Genomic DNA, 17875 nt, shown 5'->3' with positions numbered 1-17875 from the left:
TTACTTAGACATCTACTAGTTAATGGTTATTTTAATTTACAAGCCGAATTCTGGAATAAATCACAGTCATACGACAGTCAAGCCCATATTGACATAATTGTGCACAGCAGCATGGTTTCACTTGTTGGCTCAAGCAGTGCGGACTTAAAAAGGTGGATTTCAGAAGGTTCCAAATAACTGTCTCAATGCCCCTTCTACAGTCTGTCTCGCTCGGGCAAACCTAGCTCTAGCAGCTCCCTCCACTGAAGAACGCCTTCTCCTAACCAAGATAGGCCATCACTGGGAAGGGTTGGGGAGAGGCGTTGCTCCATATTCATATGCTCCGTCTGTTTTCTTGTCTTGGCATTCGTCGCAAGTAACAGGGTTGTCTCGAGGTTGCTCGATTGTCTGGCACGGCTTTCCGTCCTTGCTCAACTGGCACTGAGTGAGCTTTGCCGGAGTTTTCCACTTAACTCGGTCGGGGCATTCGGTGCATTTTCCATAGTCGACGACTTTGATACACATGGTGAATGGTTGAATGATTAAATGATTGAATGGTCAAATTGTTTAGTGGGCAGTTGAAATGTTTGCCGGGTTTTCAAGTGATATGATGCGTGATTGTGTTGTTCTTGTAGTGTGCAGTTTGTCTTGTTGGTCTGAAGATTGGGCGGGTGCTGACCTGCAGTTATAGCAATCTTTTGCGGCTTTCCCTTCAGCATTCACGCCGAATATCAGCACTGATGCTAATTACCAGGTCGTTCTGCTCACGGCATCATGTACAGTAATGTGGCTGATTCAAGATCAAGCGGAATATCTCGTCAGCTATGCCCGCTCTCATCGATCCTTCTTCACTGTGACTTCTTGCAAGGGCCACTGGGTCATGGTATCTCGATTAATGTTGCTGAATAACAGTATTGGAACTTTCAGTCAAGTCTGGCACATCATTGACGACTGTGAACATCACGTCACGTCGACACATTACACTGATTGCTGAATCTTCTTGGTTGAGTTCAAAGGTATCTTATTCTTAGCTACATGAACTCAAACAGGAGAATCCTTCTTCAATAGACTAGAGTCACTCTCCTCCCAAGGATGTACCCTCTCCGCAGCCCGAACCATCTCAACATGCTTGGCGCTTCTTGGTGTAATGCTGTAAGCATACTCGACGGGGTGGCTAATCAAACCTGGTGTGCCATCAATCACGACATCAATGTCCTTTCCGTTCTCGTCAACAGCCTTGCGCATATCAAACACCGCCAACAATCGAGCGACTGTCATGAAGATACTGTCCTCAGCCAGATATCGACCAGGGCAGATTCTGCGGCCATATCCGAAAGCGAAGTCACTGGGGTCAGGCTCATCTCGGGGCGAGATGAAGCGCTCAGGGTCGAAGGCATCAGGGTTGGCGTAGATTTCGGGGTCATGGAGAATCCACCACGTTGAGGGGATGAGGTATGTGCCCTTGGGAATGCGGTATCCACGATACTCAATCTCTTCCTCAGTAACGTGGGTCGTAGTGGTAGGAACGACAGGCATCCATCGAAGAGCCTCCTTGCAGAGGGCGTTGATGAAAGGCATGCGGTCCTGATCCTCGAATGTCGGCAGTCTCTCGCCTCCAGTGACGCGATCGATCTCAGCTTGAGCCTTCTTTTGAACCTCGGGGAAAGCAATCATGGCAAGGACGAAGCTGCTGATAGTCGAGACGGTAGTATCAGCACCACCGCCGTACATGATAGTCGCAGTAGCCTTAACAGCTTCGATATCCTCCTTGGTAGGCTCTCCAGTACCATTGCCGTTCTTAAATGACTTACTGCTCATGAGCTGAGAGACATATGACGGTCGGTTTGTTCCGCTACCCATCTGATCCATGACAAAGTTGTAAGGGGTGTTCAATGCTTGATCGGTAGTGTTACGCCATTCTCTTGCAGTCTTCTTGAAAGAAGTTCCGGGGAACCAATCTGGGAGGCGGGCGAGGCTGGGTACGATGTCGACGGCCCAGGACAGGGGAACAAAGGCGTCGGAGAAGTTGATCATCATCTTCTCGATCAGGCTGACGAGAGGGTCGACTTTCTTGGGCTCAATGTTGTATCCGTAGATGATTCGCAAGATGATAGCGCTTGCTTCACTGTGGTGAAAGTGGTTAGCCAATACTTCGCTGGGGCAGGCTTACTATACTGCTAATGGCTGAACTTACGTCTTGATATGCTTCTGGAACTCCTCGGGTCTCTCAATCGTCCTTACAAGGAACCGAAGTGACTCCAGATCCTGAGTGTCGCGGAATTTGGAGCAGATCAACTTGGTGCCCATCTGCTGGTGCACCAGTTTACGGAAATATCGAAACTTGTTTCCATAGGGAATGACAGGAAGGAATACGCTATATCCGCATAGCTCACTTGCGAAGGGTGACCAAGGTCGGGACGAGGTCTTGGTCGACCGCTTCTCCAGTAAGTCATGAAGAGCCTCTCGGTCACTCAGGACAACGAGGGGCGTTCCAAGGACATTGATAGAGCTGATGGGTCCATACAGATCCTTGAACTTGGCCCAGTGCTTATACTCAGCCGTTCCAGCCGGCGGAAGGTCAAAGACATTACCAACAATGGGGAGAGGCTTGGGACCAGGAGGGAGGTCAAGGCCAGTCTTTTTCTTGGGGAAGAGCACGTAATACACGACAAGTGCGGCTAGAACCACAGCTGGAAGCAAGAGGAGGCCCATGATGGCAGATACAGCGGCTAGAAACAGTACGATCCAGCGAGAAGAGAGCAGAAGAGGGGAAGATCTATATATGAAAGATCTGCACAGCAAAACACCAAGTCCCAAAGAGCATCCTCACATGCTGCGCAAGCTTCTGCAATGAACCATTTGTTGGCTATCTTCAACACCAGGCGGCACAAGCGTGGGTCAGACAGAGGGACCTTTGACTATCGCATCGCTGCGAGTCAGTCAAGGGTTGCAACGTCGACGGTGCATTCCAACGGGGTAGAATGCTCCATTTGGACTGTGAAGGATGGTCCAATGCTTCAACCTTGTTTGCTCAAGCCTATAAGACGAAGTACGAGCGCGGTAAAACTCTGGTCTGCATCACGAGAGCCGAAGTAAGCGGGGATCAAGGGTTCCAGTACAGTACAGTACAGTACGTTTTCCTGCAGGCAGTGATACCATTTCTGCGGTAATTTTTTTCACAAATCGTCCATGATCTCCGCAGAAAAAGTGCGACGCAAATGCCGAGGGCTCGCGAATGAGGAGAGAGGCTTTTCTAAAAGGGACCGTTGATAGCGAAACGGCTTCGAAGCCTTTCAACGGCTCGTGCTAACGTTAGGTTTCACGCCGGTGAGGATTGACAAGGAACGGCCCGGGCTTCCTGCTTCCTAGACTTGGTCCACGGTGATCATCTTGCTTATTGCCGTAACGGTTGCGTCTGCAGGTCGGTGAAGCGAGCAAGAAATGCAGAGACATCTCATTAGGGAAGATACCCGTCACACACGCGGCAGCCACATGAACATGTTTGATTTGATGCAAGATAACAAAAGCAACGTGTAACTCGTAGTAAAGATGGAGTGAAGCAGAAGCCAAGTCTTGGGAGCATCGCGCCAAGTGGTGAACCGGTCGATAAGCATAATGTTCGACCGTTGGGCGCTGACGGGTCATCACACTGAGCATCAGGGCATTCGTCAGGGGACTTGACTTATTTTGAACCATTTACAGGGGACTTAGCGGGCGGTAGTTGTCGATCAGTCGGAAATTGCAACATCCGCCCTAGCAATGGACATCAGATCCATCAAGATACGGGATTTTACAATGGAGAGACCAATGACTTGCCGATCGATTGTTCGCTTACTACTATTTTTGTAATTTTCGCAAACAGGTAAGCAAGTGTAATAAGTGGTGCGGCCGAGGAAGCGATACGCCTTGAAGCATCCCCCATGACATTAAGTAACAGCTCCACCGTTCAACCGTCTCAAACCGACAACGCATCAAATAACCAACAGCCCAAATGAGATGCGAACCAAAGAGAGATCGAGAAGCCTATCGACGAGTAGACAATATGTACATGTTTCTGCAGTCTTCAGCATCTCAGCCGAAGATATTGTCCACCCCCGTTTTAAACTCCAGCCATTGACCCAAGGCCCTATCCTGGACCTCTTCCTCAGACATCCAAGTGGTGTATCGGTCACTTGCTGGGAGCCCAATCCATTGACAGAGCAGTAACTCACTGCCCTTGTCTTTCCTGGACTCCCTGCTTTTAAGAACCCTTAATATGCGATTTTCTCGTAGGCCAGTTGCCGGACCGCGACCACCCTGCCGTCTCCAGAAGTTCAATAGTGTCTGGGCACAGTCGATGTGCATGATCTCTTCCGGCTCCTCAGTATCAGGGCTGCCATCTGCCCATCTCACACTGATCACCACACTATCCTTGTCGTATATTCTCCACCCCAGGAATTCCTCAATTGGAAACCGCTCTTCCGTTGTGTATGTGAGATTCGGCTGCGACTCGCGTCGACGGTCCATCTCCCTGTGCGCAACACAGATGAGGAAATCACCAGTCGCTTCCCGACCGCCAGGGTATTTCCAACTTAGATCTTCTATTGCGAGTCGTTAGCATATTGTATTTCGGTGAGCGACGAGCGTATGTTTGAGAAAGGGACACAGATGCAGATACAGATGCAGAGGTAGTGGCAGTGGGTGTGCTTGCAGTACTTACTGGCAGACTGTGCTGTTGGTGTTGGTGTCGCGCCTCTCCGCGCACTGGGCGTAAGGGAATTCTCCCGAGAGCGTTGTCCTGGTGTCAAAAGTGAGTAACTCTTGAACATGGTCCCAATCATTATCCACGGTCGATGGGGGACGCCCAGGCTCGACATACCATCACCGTTGCGATATTCAACATCCTTTGCGAGGCTGTCAAGCAACCTGTTCATTTCGCTATGTCTGGAGATGCTACCAGCTGCACTATTCGACGGTCGATTTCTGGGTTGCGACGAATTCTCGGGGGCAGTGGAAGCGCGTTCCATGGTGACTGACTAGTGGCTTGAACTTGGTGATGGACTTTCGAAGGGCATAAGACAGAAAGCGAGATCGCGAGCGTGTATTGACGATGATGCTAGGGAGAGGCTGTTGACCATGAACAACAAATGCCATGCTGGCTCCTGTCACCCTGTCACTCTCATTTCACCAGTCTCCGCGCCCTGTATGCATCATCGCGTCCAGATTAATCGTAGCATGTGTTCGGTCCGGAAGCTGCTCTTGTCTGCGTAGGGAAAAGTGCGTTGTTGGCTCCGGTCGGCATCCGTTTGACGGCTGGTTGCTGCGACGCGGCAGTAAATTGGCAAGGCTCTGTGTGCGCACATCGGGACTGAGACGGAAGCAGGGATTTCGAAGCCGCAAAACGAAGGAGAAAAACGAAATAAGGAATAAGTTTCAAGAAAAGTGATTGCTTCTCGATCCGTCGGAATTGGTGAAGCGCATACTCCGTAGAGTCTTAGTGATCTCAAGATCTCCAGGTCGCGACAGGGACTTCCCGCGCTATGGCCAGCGTGGCTTGGGGGTCGCAGAGCAATCGTGAATCAAGGCTTGTGTACCGTCTTGGCTGGCAAACAAGTGGAACCCTCTATTGCTTATCCATGTCGCATTGACTGTAACGCTGGGTACTGGAACCTCAGCGTCATGTTGTAGTGACCATCACACAAGGACCTCAACCAGCCTCTCGACCACGATGCTGATGGCCAACGTCAACACCAGCCATGCATTGTTGGCGTCCCCGTTACATACTCCGTATAAGATCATGTATGGAGCGGGCCTGTGATACAGTTCACACACGCGGGTTGGGCCAAGGGCCAAGGTCCGGTCGGAGTGTTGGTGAAACGAAAATAGAGCTGCCGGATATGGATATCGTGTGGTGCCCCGTGAGAACAAGGCAAGGTCCTGAATTTGGAACGTGAAAGCAGTCGCCTGATTTCTTGCGCACCTCACGACGTAAACTTCCCTTCCCGTATTCACAAAAACGTCGCGACAGCTAGAAGACATTGCTTGTGGATATCGATTTGTTGGACGATCGACTACGATATCGATTGGGCATGCGCGCTGCCCGTTTGCTCGCTGCAGGTGGTTGGAAAATGGAGTGGAGGCTGCATGTCGCACAACCGAGATATCGCGACAAATGAGATGTCAACGCGTCACATCAGGCCGCGCAAAGACATTTCTGGATAGAAGCAAATGCGGGCGAATTGCATGTCTATCGTGTATGCCCGTCCGACACTCTTGTCTGCTGTGTAGAGCATCGCGTTCTGTAAAAGGTATGATGTCCGAATGCCACCTCTGGATCAATCCGGGTACCTCAGCCGGCATTGCGGGGCAGACATCACATGAAGACGATCTTGGTATCACTGATTTGCAGATGCGCATCTTGCATGTCGTATCTGCCGTCTGATTTTGTCGGTCGCACGGAGATTGTTCCGCCGGTCGTTCGCTGTGTGGTTGTGTTGGTGTCAATGCGGGAAAAATCGAGTACTGAAGAGGCGCGATAGGCTACAGGACCAATGGTGCCCATCAACGCGCAAACATGAGCCAAGAACGAGGCAAAAGCTGCTATGTACTCTGCAGTTGAATGAAAATTAATGCATAGCGTGTTGCACAGTCAAAAAGACAATTGCAAGCTTGTGTGAGAGTTCGTTGTCGGGGTGTTGTGTTCAAAACGTTGAGAGCTGTACCATACCCTATAGCAACCTCGAAAGTCGATATCATGACGCTCCAGCAGCGCGATCTAGCTGTAAACCATGTCGAGTTGAGTTCAATCTGAATTGATATGAAGCTGAGTCACAATGTCAAGGGCCTCACGAATGGTGTTCAAATTGTGTAGGTTTGTTGTCAGCTTTCAGCTTTTCTTTATTGGAATCATTGTGCGCCTAAGGAATTTCGTCACAAAGCGCCTTGTTCAGTCTTGCAGTCCAAGGAAAAATCACAAAGTGGAAGTCCAGTGGCACGGGGAATAAATTACGATTAATCGTGATTATACTGATCTACTTGTGTAGCAAAGCCTGCCATGACTCTCTGGGCCAAACCCTATCATTGCCATGATCCATCTTTCAACGAATTCACTTCGTTAAAGATAGAGGCAAGATAGTGCACCCGTTCTCCTCATGGTCTTGAGCATCCTTACTCAGCCAGAACCTCATCCATGTAGCTCCTCAGTTCACACATTGTCTTCTCGACTCGATTCGCAGCACGTTGCGCTCTGAAGGACCAGTAGGCCATTCGCCCCATCGCATCGAGGGTTTCTTTGTGCAAGCGACGTTGTTCATTTCGCATCTCCAGTAGAGCTTGAAGCTCTTCTTCCGCCCAGGGGTAGGCGGGGTCTTCGATCGGAGGGGGCGCTTGACGGGGGGTTTCGTTCAGCTCTTCAGGAGGGGATACGCGGGCTTCTGGGAGTGGAGGTTTTGTAGAGGTCGTCGAGCTTTCGCCAGGCGACGAGGAGCATGAATCGCTGGTTGATTCATTGAGCGGAAGGGTTTCGGGGGTTTTCGAAGCTGGTTCGTGGGCAGGTAACGTGGGCGGATGAGAAGGCACTAGAGATGTCAACGATTGTTGCGAAGAGTTCCAGAGAGGTCTTACCTGATGACCGCAAAGCCTTGTGGCGCGCGATCAAGAATTCATGCTGTGAAAGCTGCCAGTGCATGGGGTGGTTCAATTCACGAGGGCATTGTCTGGGCGACTTGAGCTGTGGTTGCAATGAAGGCACATCGGAGTGCTCCAGCGATTCCTGAACTTGCGCAAGGTCGAACGAGCTGATGTTGATCGTGTCACGCCCGCTGAACTCGTACGGAGCTGGTGTTCCTGCCTTTGAGTTTGACTTCGAGGCATTAAAGCCCTTCGCAGGAGACTTCTTCTTCGCTTGAGATTTAGGCATCGCTGAAGGGCCGACGTCGAGTTTTCGCCGTAATCTTTTGTCGCTTCGAAGGGCTGAGCACGAGGTAACGTCGATTAGAAGCGCGGGGATCTATCAGCGGATGTTCTATGCTTCACACGCGGCGAGACAAGAGTGAAGGTTTTGAAGGCTCATGGAACAAACACTATTGCCAAAGTAAGTGTGCGAGTGCAAACGCAGAAGCAATGCAGGCAGACCAAAGAAAACGGCAGTCACCCGTACCTCTTGTGTTTGCTCGTTTGAAGATTGCACATTCTTGAGGCGCCGAACACTTGCTCAGGCGATCAACTGCTCAAGCTGTTGTGAAGTAATCGGTAGAGGCACGAGATGCTCTCTAGCGCTGAGGGCATCATGAGCATCTTCGCGGCAGTGCCAACAACCGGCAAGCAATAAGAGAGCCATCGTCGCGTAACCGAGTACGTGAAACAAATGGATGTCAGGAGGCGAACAGTAAATTGTAGCCTTTGCGAAGGTCACTCCGATAAACAGGAAGAGCGCCTCTGGTTTGGAGTTTGAGGTTTAGAAAACTGAACTGGCGCAGCGCGGAGACGATGACGTCAGTAGCACAGCTTCACACGCACATGGCGAGAGTTTCGTGAAATCAAAAGGGCGCGATAGCGGTCCAATTGCCGCAGTAGCGCATTGGATCTTTGCTGTGTTTATTGAGATGTTCACACAGGCACCATGTGTGCCATCGTGAGAAGCATAACACGTTACGCGAGGAGGGGACTCGCGAACTTGCGGGGAAACATCGGTCCAGTTCTGAGGTACTGTCGCGGATACCAAACTCTCCCACTCAATCAGGTAATATAAATAAAATAAAATAAAATGAAATAAAAACACACAATTAGTGACAGTTATTGATGGCTTTAACAATTGATCAACGATACAGATAAACGATTCTTAAAGTTATTACTGTTGTCAAAAATGTCAAAAAGTTGTTTCCCCGAAACCTGGATCGAACAAGTGACCTTTCGGTGTCAGTTAACAGTTACAGCCGAACGCTCTTCCAGCTGAGCTATTCGGGGAGGATCTCCGAAGCGGAGGAATAGCTATTGGTGCCAGCTGAGTCGCAAGTGGTCGGTTATATGGCAATCATCCCAGATCCAGACATTTACTCAATGTAACTGATCTGTTGTACACAACTCCCAAATCGCCCAAGCCAGATTGTAAGCTTCATTTTCTGCGGCTTCATTGACTGTGGTCTTGTATTTCTGAGGCACCAATTCTCTGAAGCATTGATTGAGTCTAGGTCTAGATATCTATTCTAATGCAATTGACAAACAAACGCCTCAAAGGGACGGAGATTAAGCGTCTTCTGTGACAGATCAACTTCCGGCCTGTTTGCCAGCAAAACCTCGCCCGACTGCAAATCGACCGGTGGAGACCAAGAAATCTCTTTCTCTCGGAAGTTACAGACAACGACAACCTTCTGTACTCCATTCGACCGCGCATACGCAAAAACATCTTCGTTCTCTCCGTCAAGAAGCTCAAAGTCTCCGTAGACGATGATGTCCTTTAGTTCTTTTCGAAGCGCGAGTACAGACTTCCAATGCTCAAACACACTGTCTGGTTTTGAGACCTGAGATGCGGCATTCCACTCCTTATAGTCGTCGTTCACTCGGATCCATGGAGTTGCTGTCGAGAAGCCCGCATTCGTGGAGGTGTCCCACTGGCATCATGTCAGACGATCTCATTGTTCTGCAAAGCGTACTGTGCTTACCTGTACTGGAGTTCGCGCATGGTCACGAGACTTGAGTTGGTATTCCTTGCGCGCAATCTGAAGGACTGCCGCGTCAGGGCCCGCCGTCTGCTTCAACCTGAACACAAGTTAGCCGCTTGTCGACCATCACGGGAAAAGACAGCCCTTACTCTTCCCAGTGATTCAACGTTTCCAGGTCTCGATGCTCAGTCATTTCCCAGTCCGCCGGCATGTTGGCCATGCCTAGTTCCTGTCCCTGGTATACAAAGACTGTACCGCTCTGAAAGCAGAGGAACGTTGACAACATCTTGGCTGACAGCGCTCGGTAGGCGGGCTTATCGGAGGCCCACCTCGACACTGTCCTTGCCTGATCGTGGTTCTCGAGATACAAGGCGTTCCAGCCCTTGTTCTTGTACATGAAAGTCTGCCACTTGTTGACAATCCTCTTCAGGTCTTGCATTTCCCATTTGTGTGGTGTGAACTTTCCTCCCTCGCCATGATCCATATCCACGCTGGATAAAGTCAGAATGGAAGCAGTTCGTCTGCGATGAATTCGACTTACATCTCAAAGTTGAAGATCATGTTTAGCTCCCCACGACTTTCACCAACACTCTTGATGACTTCCTTGGGGTCTTGAACTGCTGGCATCTCGCCGACAGAGAAGGCATTGTACTCTTTGAGGATCTTGCCAATATCCTGAAGATACTCGTGTAGTCGAGGGCCGCACGCGTAATGCTCCTCACCCCACTGGTACTTGGCTCCAGGAATCTTGACGGTGGCGTCGGGGAGGCCGTCTTGCTTGCTGATGAAGTTGATCACGTCCATTCTACCGGGTCAGTTGTGTGCCTTAAAGCTTTGAGAAGAAGGGACCTACCGAAATCCATCGACTCCTTTGTCCAGCCAGAAACGGATGATATCATGCACAGCCTCGCGTACGGGAACATGCTCCCAGTTGAGGTCGGGTTGTTCTTTGGCAAAAAGATGGAGATAGTACTCATCAGAGGCAGAGTCATACTCCCATGCACTTCCTGTGTAGAATCTCATGTCAGCGCGAGAGAGCCCAAGACCGTTCAAGAACACGCACCTCCGAAATAGGAGAGCCAGTTGTTGGGTGGTTGTCGTTCCCCATTCTCATCGTATCTAGGCTTTCGCCAGATATACCAGTCTCGGTAAGTACTGTCTTTAGATGACTTGGATTCTTGAAACCATTTGTGCTGTGAAAGATGTTAGCAAGTGCATAATTCCCCTGTGAGTGCTTTTTACTTTGTCTGAAGTGTGATTGACCACAAGATCCATCAGTAGCTTCAAACCTCTTGAATGCAGACCATCTATGAGTCGCTCGACATCAGCTATGGTCCCATACTGCGGGTCAATATCGCAGTAGTCAGCTACATCGTAACCCATGTCAACCTGAGGCGAGGGGTAAACGGGGCAAAGCCAAACGATGTCAACACCAAGGTTCTTGAAGTAGTCTAGCTTCTCAATCACACCAGGAATGTCACCGATGCCATCTCCATTTGTGTCCTTGAAGGATGAAGGGTAGATCTGGTAGACAGAAGCCTCCTTCCACCAGGCCTCGCTGACCGGGCCAACCGGGCCAGAGATGTCTTGTGTTGCAGAGGGCATGACTGATGATTGTGCTTGAGTGAATGAAGATGATTGAGAGCCCATGGTGGAATGACAGAGACTATTTGAACATGGGCGAAAAGCCACGACGGGGGTTCCGCTGCCATCACCGAGAATCTGCCCGCAGAGGAACACATGATGTGTCCAACATGTGCTTTCCCATGTTATTTCCCCCGATAATCCTCCCTGAAAACCTCCCGAGAATCTTTCCGACACCCCAGACCCACATAACGAGGGCAACAAATCGAGTCAGTAATCTTGCCGAAATTCTTCCCGCCAATCAGTTTAGCTGTTGTTCAACCCCAGGTTGAGAACCAGAGAATTCATCGGGTTTTGTGGAGGAAAGCTGGGGAACAGCATCTGACCTCCATGGGGTGATTTTCCCTGTTAGCTTATTCCAGACCTTAAAGATTTTCTCATGATCCGAATGCCGAGGGTCATCAGTCACGTATGGGCTGACGGTTAAGTGACTTAGTCTATGGTGATGCTTCAACTCGGAAAACACATATATAAGACCAGCACTGCTCCCGGTAAGTATCCCGTATCGCCATCTAAGCCAGCTTCACTCACAGAGAAGAGTAAAGCAGTCGGATCAGAAATACCTTCCTTTATACTCTAGGCACCAAGACAATCAGTAACCTTGATCTCAATCACCCCAAATCTTTTCATCCCTTCACGTATTCGTCAAGAACACCGAATCGACCACTACCGGGCGCCATCATGGCTGTCATATCCTCCAAAGATACCAATCCAGGCAATGCTGTCTACAAGCGATACAAGAACAACACGAACGATAACTGGATGCACGATGCTGGCTTGAGAAAGCTCAACATTGGCATTGGGTTCATGTTCGCATCGGCTGCTGCCAACGGGTTTGTTCTTCCTTTTCGCAGTAATGTTAAGAATGTTTACTGAGCTATTGTCAGATTCGACGGAAGTCTTATGAATGGACTCTTGACCATCAAACAATGTAAGTTATTATGCTTCTCTCCAAACACCCGCTGACATTCTTCAGGGCATGACAACATCGGAGACGTCAGCACAAGTATCCTTGGCCTGATCATCGCTGGTATCAGCTTGGGTGGCTTGCCAGCCTTCATCCCAGCTGCATACGTCAGTGATTGGATGGGCCGCCGCTTCACCATCGCCCTGGGCTCTTCCATCATGATCGCAGCAGCCATCATCCAAGCTTCTACGAATGGTCCATGGGCCTTCCTGGGCACTAAGATCATGCTAGGTATCGGCCTAGGCTTTGCGCAAACGTCAGCACCACCTTTGACCACCGAGATTGCCCACCCGAGACACCGCGCCAATGTCACCAACATGTTCCAAGCCATCTGGTTCTGGGGCGCCATTCTCTCAGCCGTCGTTACTATTGGAACACTACATATGAGTGGAAGCTGGAGCTGGAGACTTCCCGTCTTGTTCCAGGCTTTCTTTCCGGGTCTTCAACTCATAGGTCTCACCTTCATCCCCGAATCCCCTCGATGGTTGATCTCCAAGAATAGACGTGATGAAGCTCTCGCTATGCTCGTGAAGTATCATGCCAATGGTGATACCGAGGATGAGCTTGTTCACTTTGAGTTCAAGGAGATCTGTACAGTGATTGATCAAGAGCGCGAAGCGGAGAAGAATATCGGATTCATGTCATTCTTTAAGACTAAGGGAAACCGTCATAGACTCTTGATCTGTGTGCTGGTCGGCTTTATGATTCAGTGGGCTGGAAACGGTAAGTGATCCAAAGGAACAACTGAAGTCTGTTTACTGATTCGAGCTAGGCATTGTCTCCTACTATCTTGCACCGATCCTGACGAGCGTCGGAGTCACAGACGCAGTCTCACAAGCTGGTATCAACCTTGGCCTCCAAGTTTGGAACGCCATTCTAGCTGCCCTAGGCGCTATGGCTGCCGAACGATATGGTCGTCGACCACTATGGCTTCTGTCAACCAGCGGCATGCTGGCCAGCTTCATCATAGTCACAGCTCTCTCGGCAGTCTTCGCCGAGCATGGAACCAAAGCCGCAGGATATTGCGTGGTTGCGTTCCTCTTCATCTTCTTTGGCTTCTACGATATTGCCTTCACGCCTTTGTCCATCGCGTACCCTGTCGAGATCCTGCCGTTCGACTTGAGGTCCAAGGGACTCAGCATCAACTTGACTGTTGTGTTCGCCGCTGGCTTCTTCAATCGTATGTTATCTCCACCAAAGCTGACATTAGGAGATTGCTGCTAACATGTTACTGCCAGAATATGTCAACCCCATCGCCCTTGAAGCTATCCAGTGGAAGTTCTATTTCGTCTACATCGCAACGCTGACGGCTATGCTGCCAACTATATGGTTCCTGTTCCCTGAAACAAAGGGCAGAACTTTGGAGGAAATCGCGGTTGTCTTTGATGGCATCGCTGCGGACCCTGTTCACTCCGAAGTGTCCAGGGGAGTTCTGCGCAAATCAGTTGAGGCCGAAAGCATGACGGGGGGAGTGGAGCATATCTGAGGGCGTCTAATTAGGACGTAACACGAAAATTAACTTGGAAAGGGACTTGGCCAAAACTTTGAAGCTTTGTATGAGAAGTATTGTGGATTGTTATGCGTTTGGATTTGTTCATCACTCGGAAATTGAGATATAGGCCGTACCGGATTGAAAGGAGTCCTTATGCTTTACGCTTAAAACCTTATTGACGACTCACCACACTTTGATAACTATTAGTTGTGAACCATGGCCGTTGATGTAGCATTCTAGTTAGTCTACTAGATTCATCTCTTCAGCTTGTAGATCTTCATCCGGGACATCCGTGATCTGCAACAGCCTTCCTGGCCCTGCTTGGCCTAATGCACAGGCCATCATCTTTTCTCGTAACAGGGTAAGAAGCGCAGGGTTGGCTGTCGTCCGCAGCGAGGCGATCAAGCTGCTCAGGGCGCAAAGAATATCTCGAGGCCCAACATGAGCCGAATCTACATCTGCCAGATCAGGGGCGCAGATGATGACGTCTGCCACTGAGTTTGCGACTTCAAACAATTTCGACATCTGTTCGGGATCAGCATTTTGGCGAGAGTAAGATGCGGTGAATTGCTACCATTCCAGGACCATGGGTCTCGAGAGCGCAAGAGGACAGAGTAGTCAGTTTCGCCAGTAAGTCTCTGGCCACAGACGTGGGAAACGAGACACTTAGACCTTGGTCGTTTGGGTCAGTATTTGCATCAACATATGGAATGGCCGCTTTCCATAGCACGACGCGCAGCCAAGAGTCAGTTACAACGATGTCGGCTCGCTGGATCTCATTGTCGCAAAGAGGAAGGGGATGTCGTGCCCTCAATTGTGAGCTAATGGCGCCCAAGAAGCCAACCTGGTTGGATCTGACATCTGGAGGGCAGGCGTCGTCAAAAGCTTGAAACAGTCTGCACAAACTGCAGAATGCTGAGCCAAGCCCCGCGTCTTGCTGTGGGTGGAGTTCCGGCAGTGTTGGACTGAGCTTAAACGTAGGAGGTAGATCGTGTTGAAGGGAGTGAGCCCTGGGGAGATGTCAGCGGGTTTCGAGAGACCGAAAGCGAGAGCGAGAGTGGGAAACTCAGGACTCACCTGTCCGTAATGAACAAAATCCACGCAATGCGAAGATGATACTGGACCGCATCATGGTTCAAATCAGCATAGAACAGGTCTTGATGAAGTCCAAGAATATGTGCATATGCAATGGCTTCTCGAAGAAGCAGTGTAGACTTTGTAATTCGTCCCGTGTTGGAGTAGAAGACATGGAGGAAGAAACATGTCAACAGCCCGTCGATGATTTGATGCTTCGAGTAATCGAGCATCAGACGAGATTGTTCCGCTTCGTATGCCATTTGATACGTCGAAGGGCCCGCATCATCATTGGAAAGGCGAAGCTGGGCTCGTGTTGCTGAGCATATTGATGCGGCAAGGGGATATGCAATCTTGTTATCGGGGTTGCCGAGACGGGTGAGAAGTACTTCGTGGTCTATGACAGGCCATACAACATATAAACAGTCGTGATATATATTTAAGTAGTAGCTGAAGGATGACATCGGTATCCGAGCATCATAGCTAAGGATTGTCATATCCTGCACGCCCTGGGGACTCTGGGAGCCGCCGCTTGGCGAACTACTCGACGATCCATTGTGTTGCGTAGATAAAGGCGCTCCAACTACGTCTTGAGACTGAATTTCACCATCAATGTCGGGTGTTGTATGCTTTGCTGACCTCTGAGCCTGCAGGATGGCCTCTTTGGTTCGCTTTCTGGGCCCTTTTGGCCCTGACTTCTTGCGCTTCCTATCGTATGAGCAGGATAGAGACGTGGCCTTGCATTGCTTGCACGGCGTTTCTCTACTACATTTTATCTTTCTGATGGAACAAGGGTCGCAGGCGAAACCCATTCTGATGGTTAAGTTGTAAGAGGTTGAGCGGGTTAAATAGAGTTTCTTGCTGTCGTGATCGGACTTGAGCCAAGAGTCGTGACAACCCCACTTTGAGTGACCAATGAGCCTAGACAATCACCCAACCAATCATTCTATTGATATCCATGTTACTCATCCGAATCTCACCGTCATCGTATCTCTACCCTGAACCGAAGAGTGGCTGCTCACTGCTAGATCAAGGACTAGATCTAGAACACTCGAAGATTTCATGACCTTCGCCAACACTCGTTTCAATCTTATTTCCAAGGTCTTTTTAATGCAAGTTCAATCAACATGTACCTAAACCATGGCCTCTCCTCTATTAGCCCGTTCCCTTTGTATAATTTTGTCCTCATGATACCAATTCTAACATCTAACAGAACAGTGTAACCACCCATCACCGACCCCGGGAAATACCCAGCTCGTCCACAAGTCTTACTCCCAGTTGCATGAAATGCCAAGCCTATAGTCCACGCGCATTCATCATGGGGAGGAAGTACAAGGATACCCACCAAGCTGCCACCAGGCGGAAGCTTGTTTGGTCCCGCTCACGAGAGCGGCAGATGAGCATATGAGCTGAGACTATAGCTCCAGTCAAGATGGGGATGACACAGCCGACAACTCCAAGTCCCCAGTAAAGTGGACAGACCAATGACCAGATCATAACAGCTACAGCTGTGATCCAGCGTGTTGGTGCATCGCCAAGAATAAGAGGAAAGGTCTGGCGGTCGATCAACTTGTCACCCTCTTGATCACGCAAATCTTGAACCTGGATGGTGGTGAAGACAAGGGATGCGCACATGAGGAACCAGCCCAAACCCTTGTTGGTGAACTCGAAGTTCTCATGAGAATTGGCTTGGATGGCGATGACTGCTACCCGAAGGGTTGCTACACGGTTGGTAGTGATACCACAGGCATTCATTAGCGCGCGCTGCCACCAGCTCTTGTCACCCCAAGCACGCTCATTGTACAGCCAGGTACAAAAGAGGTAAAAGGCAGTTTCCTGCCAAGCCCCCAGAGTAGTATAGCATAGAGCAAGGAGAGTGACAATTGAGACTAGCTGCCATTTGTGTGCCAGCTCAGGGGAGACGCGGCCAGCTGGAATGGGCCGCCACGGCTTGTTGACGCCATCCTCAATGACGGACTGCGGCTGACGCTGATTCCCGAGATTGAAGCAGAGGGTCAAGTGCCAGGTGAAGTAGAGAGCAACGAGAATGCCCTTACCCATATCTTTCCATTCAATGTCGGCATTACTGATGGTGCCAGGACCAGCCAGGATCCCTGCGATGGCGAACGTGGTATTGATGCCGGTGGAAGTGGGCAGGTCACTTTTGGTGAAGAGGCATAATGTGACAAAATGGTAAGCGAGCTTCTTCATGCGGTTCGACCTTTCTGTCTCTGCATTGTATGCTACCTCAAGTCAGTCACATGTTGTAGTGGGTGCTGTTGGTTCAGGGGTCGTTACCAGACTGATGGGTCGCTTGCTTCTCCTGAGGCTGCATGCATTGCAATGAACTCTGTCGCATTGAAATGGGCTGATTATAGCGCTTGGTAATGGTGACAGATCTGCTAGCCATTTTGAAGACGATAAGAGAAGATCGTTATAGAGAATAATAGTAGATTTGCTAAGAACTGGGATTGAGATGAAAGCAGTGAGATCTAAGGCAGTGACAGCTGAGTGAGAACCTTCGACTACTTATTCAAGGGCTTCCATCGTGTTTTCGTCATAGGTACGCCCGCCACCGCTCCAAGGTTTAGTCAAGAACACGTACAAGCCCTGAAAAATTCAAATTCACCGAGGCCACGAGTTTCAGGCAGAAAACTAATAATGATCGGCCAAGTAACCTTTGGTACGAGGACTGTGATGAAGTGCTGGGCTAGGCAAGGATGGAGGTGAGGGCCGCCCGGCAAAACTTACCCACCTTGTCGATGTAACATCTGCCGTATTAGCCTGACCCAAGCTTTTCTGAGGCTGTGGGTTCTGGGGTCCAGAACGTTGGAGCCAGGTAGTAGTAAGAAGGGGGGATCTGCATTATGGAATTGCATCACGAAGGATGAGATAAATCATACTGGCCTAGGACACCAAAGGCGGTGAGAAGTAACGTCGTAATGGAAGGATGTAGAAACCTGAAGGAAGATGTTTAACCGCCTATTATCCTGGCTTTCACAAGGTTACCGTTGACGTACAAAGGATGGCCGTCGGAAAAGAGGCATTGCCGGCACGTAGTCTTCCCTTAACCAACGGTAT

General features: G+C 49.9%; 6 protein-coding genes and 1 non-coding gene across 7 annotated transcripts; 1 reads left to right on the top strand and 6 right to left on the bottom strand.

Annotated features, from left to right (window-relative positions):
- Positions 1 to 1020: 1020 nt before the first annotated feature.
- J7337_012590 (uncharacterized protein) lies at positions 1021 to 2691 on the bottom strand (the record flags this gene model as incomplete). Its single annotated transcript, XM_044830102.1, has 2 exons — positions 1021 to 2104; positions 2174 to 2691. The coding sequence occupies 2 exons, from the start codon at positions 2689 to 2691 to the stop codon at positions 1021 to 1023; spliced, it is 1602 nt and encodes a 533-aa protein (XP_044675018.1).
- Positions 2692 to 4050: 1359 nt separating this feature from the next.
- Positions 4051 to 4985, bottom strand: J7337_012589 (uncharacterized protein; the record flags this gene model as incomplete). The annotated part of the gene is made up of 3 exons (XM_044830101.1): positions 4051 to 4559; positions 4679 to 4756; positions 4838 to 4985. The coding sequence occupies 3 exons, from the start codon at positions 4983 to 4985 to the stop codon at positions 4051 to 4053; spliced, it is 735 nt and encodes a 244-aa protein (XP_044675017.1).
- A 2140-nt stretch (positions 4986 to 7125) lies between these two features.
- Positions 7126 to 7876, bottom strand: J7337_012588 (uncharacterized protein; the record flags this gene model as incomplete). Its single annotated transcript, XM_044830100.1, has 2 exons — positions 7126 to 7535; positions 7582 to 7876. The coding sequence occupies 2 exons, from the start codon at positions 7874 to 7876 to the stop codon at positions 7126 to 7128; spliced, it is 705 nt and encodes a 234-aa protein (XP_044675016.1).
- Positions 7877 to 8837: 961 nt separating this feature from the next.
- Positions 8838 to 8922, bottom strand: J7337_012587. The gene has a single exon. It is a non-coding gene; the product is annotated as a tRNA-Tyr (tRNA).
- A 239-nt stretch (positions 8923 to 9161) lies between these two features.
- J7337_012586 (uncharacterized protein) lies at positions 9162 to 11222 on the bottom strand (the record flags this gene model as incomplete). Its single annotated transcript, XM_044830099.1, has 7 exons — positions 9162 to 9566; positions 9618 to 9714; positions 9767 to 10108; positions 10159 to 10422; positions 10471 to 10624; positions 10681 to 10810; positions 10860 to 11222. 7 exons carry the CDS (start codon positions 11220 to 11222, stop codon positions 9162 to 9164), a joined length of 1755 nt encoding a protein of 584 aa, XP_044675015.1.
- A 720-nt stretch (positions 11223 to 11942) lies between these two features.
- Positions 11943 to 13714, top strand: J7337_012585 (uncharacterized protein; the record flags this gene model as incomplete). Its single annotated transcript, XM_044830098.1, has 5 exons — positions 11943 to 12094; positions 12149 to 12192; positions 12238 to 12951; positions 13001 to 13408; positions 13467 to 13714. The coding sequence occupies 5 exons, from the start codon at positions 11943 to 11945 to the stop codon at positions 13712 to 13714; spliced, it is 1566 nt and encodes a 521-aa protein (XP_044675014.1).
- A 2376-nt stretch (positions 13715 to 16090) lies between these two features.
- Positions 16091 to 17204, bottom strand: J7337_012584 (uncharacterized protein; the record flags this gene model as incomplete). The annotated part of the gene is made up of 2 exons (XM_044830097.1): positions 16091 to 17037; positions 17093 to 17204. 2 exons carry the CDS (start codon positions 17202 to 17204, stop codon positions 16091 to 16093), a joined length of 1059 nt encoding a protein of 352 aa, XP_044675013.1.
- Between the last annotated feature and the right edge of the window lie 671 nt (positions 17205 to 17875).

Source organism: Fusarium musae, chromosome 10, assembly GCF_019915245.1.
Source record: "Fusarium musae strain F31 chromosome 10, whole genome shotgun sequence".
NCBI classification, from domain to species: domain Eukaryota; kingdom Fungi; phylum Ascomycota; class Sordariomycetes; order Hypocreales; family Nectriaceae; genus Fusarium; species Fusarium musae.
This window is presented reverse-complemented; position numbering and strand designations above follow the sequence as displayed.